The sequence below is a fragment of the Gasterosteus aculeatus genome, chromosome 7 (genome assembly GCF_964276395.1).
Source record: "Gasterosteus aculeatus chromosome 7, fGasAcu3.hap1.1, whole genome shotgun sequence".
NCBI lineage: Eukaryota > Metazoa > Chordata > Actinopteri > Perciformes > Gasterosteidae > Gasterosteus > Gasterosteus aculeatus.
The window spans coordinates 12,055,420-12,062,947 of record NC_135694.1 but is presented as its reverse complement, the minus strand read 5'-3'; the positions used below and the strand labels follow the sequence as shown (position 1 = coordinate 12,062,947).

The window sequence follows — 7,528 nt, the reverse complement described above, 5'->3', positions numbered from 1 at the left end:
GCATTTATGAACCCAAACAGCTCCTTTATTATATTGTAGGATTGTGTGTGTAGAGTCTCACCCACGACACAGGGGCCGATGGTCGTACTGGCAGCAGTCCATTTATTTGTTTTATTCACAACAACAGTGAGGAGGCACCCTTACGTTATCCATACGCTTACAATCACTTCCCAATAACCCATAACTCCTCAGGCTAACTTGACTAGCTCTCTAGTCCACACCCGGTCAAATGGAGTTGCCAAAGTTAACTGTCAAGTCCTGGGTAGGAGAATCTTTTCCCGGAAAGAGAAGTAGTTGATGTTGTTTTCTAGATGATAAGCAGACATCCACTAAGAGATGTCAGTCCTTCCTCCTGCCGTGGTTCTGCCATATGCATAAAATGCGTTGTAACTCATATGATCTTCATTCTGTACACATGATATCTATTGCACAGGTGAGGTTCCTGGGACAGAGGAGGTTGTAAATGTTTTAATGGTAAAAATGCCATAATGTTTTATTAGATTAAATGTCTAAAGCTGATCATGAATATAATAGTGTGAAAGTTCCACGGCCCCAAGTGCGTGAGAACTGTCTGGGCAGAAGAGACTCTGAACACTTCTCCCCTTTGATCGGATTTGTCTCAGTTTCTTTACCATAACAAAGTGTGTGTTATTCTTATGAATGTATAAATAGGCCTGTAATTTAATTATTTATTTATTGGCTTGATGAGGCCAATGATGATGAACTTCATAATGTTTGCGCAGAAACTGCAGCTCCCATTTTGGCAGCCTTGGGAAAAATGCAATGGTTTGTAAAATGAATGATTATCATGTGCTAGAGACACACTTTCTAGAAGTCACTGGTGAATGAGAGCTCTCTCTGTACAGATAACCTAATAAAGCAGCCAGACAGTCTGTTCACAGCTTCTCATTCACAATTCATCAAATACCAAAGATTGGTCATTGGTCAGATTGGTCAGTGACCTCTTAGCTTCAAACTTTTTCTTTATCAAAACATAACCAGAATCATGATCAATCTCATTCATAACGGTGTCCTGGCAAAGATGTACAGGGTACATGCATAGTAAACACAAATAATGCACTTAAACAAACCAAAGGCAAAAATAACAAATGAATTCAAAACAAACAGGGTTGAACAAACTTCATCAAGCAGTTTGCATCAATCAAGAATTCTGATTCCATGTCAGAAAAAGTACACAATCACTGATATGAAAATATCATCAATCGTCTTTAAAATATTTTAAAGTTATGGATCTTGGAATTACTTACAACATTTGTCTGCATGACCAAAGGCCACTGATTAAGAGTCAGTAAAAAAATAAATAATAATAAAGAATGTTCCATGATATGGCTGTATAAGGAGCCCAAACCTAAACCGAAGGTTAGGGCTTTCGTTAGAACACAGAAGTTTATTTTGAAAAGACGGTATACATGTGACGAGCAGATAGTGACACTTGCTTCACTAATGCCACAGGCGTACGTAGAGAGTTTTAGGTCCACTGAACAATCACATCGGGAGTGAGAACGTGCAGAGCAGCAATCTGGTGATAGCAGCCCACATGGTATTTATTCAGTCCCCCTCAGCAGTGGGGACTGTGGAGCACTGTAGAGCACTGATGGATGCTGGTAGTCAGTGGGGCGAAGTTTATGTTGTAGCAGTGCAGGGTGATTTAACAACCTTTCTTTGTTGTGTTCTCTCCATCTCCAGGTGTCCCCGCCCAACATTACATCCTTTCAGATGTATACTTAAACCTTTGAAACCATAGATTAAAGGCAGATTTGCGATTCATGCGTGTTCTTGTAGCTCAGTAGGTAGAGTATAGTGTTCCTTAAGTGCAAGGTTTACGGATGAACTAATGTGATTAAATAACCATGGTAATGTCATCATATACTTCCACCACAATACTTATATATAGGGATAGGCTTCCAAACAAATAGCACTGTTTATGTTTTATTCAAACGTAGAAGAACTAAGCTCTCGGATGATGTGATTCATCTCTTTTAAGCATATCATGTTCCCTGTAAGATTCCTTGTCCTCCCTAAAAAAACAGTTTTTCTACGGTGGGGAGAGGAGGAGTTGAAGAGGTTAACGGTCAGATTGTTTGTTATTGGTCCAAAGCACAAATGAACATGGTTAACATTATTAGAAAAGATTTTTCTTTGCCACCACAAGTAAATCTGCCGATGCAACCGTTATCTTTTTTTAAATGTAAATGTTTATTTAATTCCTTGAGTCCACTAAAATCCAAACTTCTTAAATGCATTTAACATTAATGTTGTGTTAAAATAAAATGCTGTTAAAGAGTTTGCCTCAATAGGGAAAAAGGCATGTTTCAAAGGGGCACACCACCTGATCTTAATCATGGGGAGTGTGACGTTGTTTGCAGACACAGCTGTATAATGTCATCTGTGGCTTGGGAAGAGTTTTAAAGAACATTTCAACTAGTTTATGTTATAAAATCCCCGAGGTTTACCATCAACGTATGGGCCTAGCATCTGAAAATATCTGACTTTATTGAAAAAACCCAAGGTTGCATTGTGGGAGGTATTATGGATAATTGTGCTGCTTATGCAATCTGTTTACTGTAGCTTCAGATGCTCTTTAACTTTACAACACAAAAGTGAGGTGCATGCTACACAGCATGAGCTGTCAAACAACAGTCAGCTGGATTTATAACAGGCTCACAGGACTCCTGCTACTGCCCCCCACATCCCACAACCCCAATTCCTCAACCTCCTGTCCCAGATGCACATATACAAGCCTCTTCCCTTCAACATTCCCGTTCAGAAACATAAGTCTCCATTTCAAAGCAAGGCGGCTTTGTTTTCACAGTGAACCTAGAGGCCCTCTTCCTCCACACCATTGACCTCAACAACTTTCCCTACTTACCCATCACAAGCTGAGACGTATTAGCATGGAGAGCAGCAGTGTTGTTTAGTGTAGTTGCAGACCTTTTGTGCAGGAAACAGATTCTTTTTTTTCTGGACTACAGTTGTTTTCTTAGTGTAGGGTGCCAGATGTGTGGGAAAAAAAGACAATACAATTCAAGCTTTTCATATCACCACTTTTTGTCATCAACAAATTGTGCAGACTTTAAAATGTATGTCCGGTGCTTATTGATACTTGCGCTGTATCAAATCAAATGCAGCAGACAATATACATAATGCCAAAAGCATCAAACTTGATAGCAGGTATGCATGTCAATCATGTGCTGGTCTCATTTTAAGCATAAGAAAACATTGTGTACGTGTGTGTGTGTGTGTGTGCGTGTGTGTGTTTGTGAGTACCAAACTGTGTCAGTGAATAGAGCTTATGAAAACCACATGACTTGCTCTGAAAGAAAAGGAAATTCAAAGTTCTTTGCACCTCCCCCCAATTCTGACACGCACATCCACAAAGCCTCCCCTTCCAAAAACATACAGTCCTGTGCCCCCTCCCTCTCTCTTTTTCAGCCCACCCCTCTTGTTGCTATACCTCCCTCCCATCCCTGCTCTCTGAAATCTTGGGACAATCTGCATGCGCTGAACACCAGCACAGATCTGTTTCAGCTGGGTTAGAGTATAGAGCAGAGCTGGACAGTGTACAGAAGGCGTTCAAATGAAGGAAAAGAAGTTCATATAGAAAACTAAACAAGCAAACAACTAAAAGAAAACAGGGTGAGAAACAGACGCAGAGTGAAGAGATATATTCAGTTCTAAAAAATGTCCTCCTTAGTGAGCACTGTTGCTGCACTTCTATTGACTTCCCTGTTGGCTTTGTTCTTTGGATGCTCTCGGGTTCTGGGTCAGGATTTAAAAGAGGATGCACTATGCAATGCGGACGGCTGTTTTGTGGTCTACTTTCAACGTAAAACCTTCCTGGACTCATGGAGGGCCTGCAAGGAGAAAGGTGGAAACCTAGCTACCATTAAACGCAGGGAGGATGCTGCCACTATTGCTACTCTCTTCTCCAGCCTGGATTTGAGCCAATCTACCACAGGTGTCCGGGTATGGATTGGCTTGCAGCGGCAACCTCGCCAGTGTACAACCACACGCCCATTGCGGGGTTTCTCTTGGACTACTGGTGACCACGATACAGAGTATACCAACTGGCAGAAAGAGGACTCCCCTAGCATGTGTTCTGTGCCACGCTGCGTGGTAATGAGCTACAGCAATCAGGAGCAGACCAATAATTACAAATGGCTGGATGGCTCTTGCTCAGTCTCTGTAGATGGGTATCTTTGTCGTTATACCTATAAAGGAATGTGTCCAGCCCTATGGAGTGAAGGTGCAGGCAATACCCTATACAGTACACCATTTAACCTCCTAAGCACACTGCTGACCCATTTACCCTATGGATCTGTTGCTACTATTCCATGCCCTGCAGGCACCAAGGAGGACCAGTCAGTTTTGTGTATGCTGAAGGAAGATGGCTCAGTTGGGTGGTCAAGAGATTCCCCCCTCTGCTCCGATCCTCGGATATCACACGACTGGTGTGACCAGGAAAACGGTGGATGTGAGCATTTTTGCAGATCCGCCGGTGCTCATGTTTACTGTGATTGTGCCGAAGGGTATCAACTTGGAGACAATGGCCAGAACTGTGAGTTGTCAGACGTCTGTAAAGGGGCGCCCTGTGAATTTGTGTGCCTGCCCCTCTCAGATGGGTACCAATGTGCATGCCCTGATGGATACATGCTTGCACCAGATGGACGTGGCTGTCTGGATGCAGATGAGTGCCTCCACAGTCCTTGTGAGCAGCTTTGTGTGAATGCTCCCGGGACATTTGAATGTAGGTGTTGGGAGGGCTACCATCCGGATGATGAAGGTGGGTGTGAGGATATAGATGAGTGTGTAAATGACCCATGTGAACACGCCTGTGAGAACACTCAAGGCTCTCATATCTGCCATTGTCATCTGGGATATTCCCCAGTGCCTGAAGAACCCAGCCAATGCCAAGACATTGACGAGTGCCAAATCCCAGGGACTTGTGAGAAGATGTGTGTGAATTACGAGGCTGCATTTGCCTGCTATTGTGAGGAAGGCTATGAACTCATGCCTGATCAGTATTCATGTCGCAAGAGAGAGGAAGGAGACCAATCTGCTGTCACCCCTCCTTTTGCTTGGGTCACCCACCAGCCTGGACCTATATGGAACGATATGGACTATGACTGGAACACACGGCCCACTGACTGGCCTACAGAGGGGAAACAATCTCTGGACTGGCTGACTGACCCACCCAGAGTTTTGGGTTCTGATATCATTTGGGTCACCAGTGACCCTCAGGAGGAGCTGCTCTCTGATTTAACACCGGGCCCTCTGACACAAGAGGCTGAGGAAGATGAGAAACAAAAAGACAATGAAGGAGATGACTGGTTGGAGCTAGAAGTTTTTCCCACCACCATCTACACCACACCTACGGCCACCACCACCAGCTCCGTCAATTGGTGGGCAACGCTCACCACTTCCAGTCGGAAACCAACAAATCCAGAGGATTCAGTTGTAGACCGCAACATGCCCGCAAAATCAAGCTATCCCACCGAAGCGGAAAAAGAACACTACCCGCCAAGTGAAAACGTTCAGTTCCCAAAGGAGGAGTTAGGGCGCGAGGTGAATGAATTTGTGGATGTCACACACCAAGACCCAGCAGCTCCCACACAAAATATTCCTTCCCAGCCATCCCCAAGCGAGGATGGAGAGAATGTTGACATCCTGGATTCTATCCAGGAAGACAAGGGACAGACGCAAAGCAACACTTGGCTTTTAGTGGGCGTACTTGTGCCCATTTGTTTCTTAATTGTAGTAATGGTGGTGCTTGGCATTGTCTACTGCACTCGCTGTGCTGTTCATTCACGCAACAAGAATGCCACTGACTGCTACCACTGGATTTCTGGGGCTCATGATAAACAGGGAGCTCCTAACCCCTCAGCAGGGGTCAATACCCATGTTTAGACAGAGAGGAGAGAAGCTGACATTTACATAAACCGATCCTGCTTCAGGGGTAAGCAGGAGTGAATAATGGACCTAGTGAACTGCAAGCTAAATGTTTAACCCGCTCTGATTGTGGAACTCTTTGAACATGTGTGGATACTTTTAAGTATGAATTGATAGATCTGGGGAGCTGACCTCTTTTGGGATGGGGTTGCTATGTAATACAAACTGCTTTCATATTTCATATACAGAGCACACAACACAAGATGTGATAGCTTCATCATTGCATGATGTAATCTAAACACATCTGCTTGAGAATAATGTGTGAAATTGTTTATTCATTTTTAATCATTTCACAGCTGCAGCCAGATTCTGTATAGAGCCTTCAAAATGTATGCACGGTAAAGATTCTTCTTTATTCTGGTAGTAATACTTTACAAAGCGTTTTTTTCCACACGCCATTCTCAGACTCAGTTCCTTTCAATAGCATACCACTGTAAATAACTGTAGCTGTCAACTGTGCCAAAGAGATTTAGATTAATTGTTAGCTCACATCAGCAGTAGAGACATTCTGCAGTCACACGATAATGCTGGAAAAGCAGTCACTGTGTTGAATGCTAAATAAGAGACCAAAGCCTTATTTGTATATAGTGGTTAGATTGTATTTATGTTTGTCCCATACTTTTCATCAGCCTTTTTGTTTAAACTTTTTAACAACTGTAAAAAAATCTTTTTGTCCTAGGACCCCATAAAACCAGTGAAATTAAATGTCTGTCGGCATACTGGAGTGGTTTCCCCCACTCATGTCCCGTTTAAGAGCCCTTCTCTGTTTTTCCCCCCCTTCCTTTTTTTTAAAGAGGTGAACGAGCAGATGTTCACATTGCACAGGGATTATTGTTGGGGCTGCTGGTTGGCATTAGTCTTGGTTTTGCTTCTGACATGGCCACCAGTCACCCTTTGTAACCCTGATTGATTGGTACAGCCTTGGAGGTTTTGTTTTAAACCGGCCCTGAAATGTTTCATGGCCTTGTGGGATTACATTGAGCTGTGTAACGCTGTGCAGTTGTGTGCAACTTCAGATATATTATCAGTCAGTAGTTCAAAAAGATTGTAAATCAGCAGGAAGAGGGCACATTAAATTCCGTGGGAAATTTCTCTTTGGATATTAGGGTGTATAAATCTTTAAGATCAAAAAAAATAAAAATAAAGAATATGAGGCACTTCAGTGCTTAAATTACCTTACATTTGTGGATTAATGGCTATTTAATGCCACATGTCGTTTACAAAGATACATTTGTGTTTGTTTCATTGATAGACTGTGACATATGAGAAACAACTGTTTGCTGTTACATGTTAAGAAATTGTGAATTAAAAAATATGATGAGAGTTGAGCATCAAAGTGTATTATTGACCTGGAAATGGTACTTAAGTGTTGCAGTGTGAACACAGACCGAACAAAGGGGCTATTGAAACATTGTATCCTATTAATTTTGAATCAAGACAAAGCAAAAAAAACTGCCGCAAAGTTTCAATAAACTCCAGTTAGGTCACTTTAAAGGAGCAATAAGAAGGACGAGGACACACGCACAGGCTATTCTATCGCTTCGGATTTCTCCGTCTC

At 42.7% G+C, this 7,528-nt stretch overlaps 1 protein-coding gene across 1 annotated transcript; it reads left to right on the top strand.

Annotated features, from left to right (window-relative positions):
- The first annotated feature begins 3,489 nt into the window (after positions 1 to 3,489).
- On the top strand, positions 3,490 to 7,293 carry cd248a (CD248 molecule, endosialin a). The gene has a single exon (XM_040182474.2). It carries the CDS (start codon positions 3,703 to 3,705, stop codon positions 5,926 to 5,928), a length of 2,226 nt encoding a protein of 741 aa, XP_040038408.2. The 5' UTR covers positions 3,490 to 3,702; the 3' UTR covers positions 5,929 to 7,293.
- Positions 7,294 to 7,528: the final 235 nt, after the last annotated feature.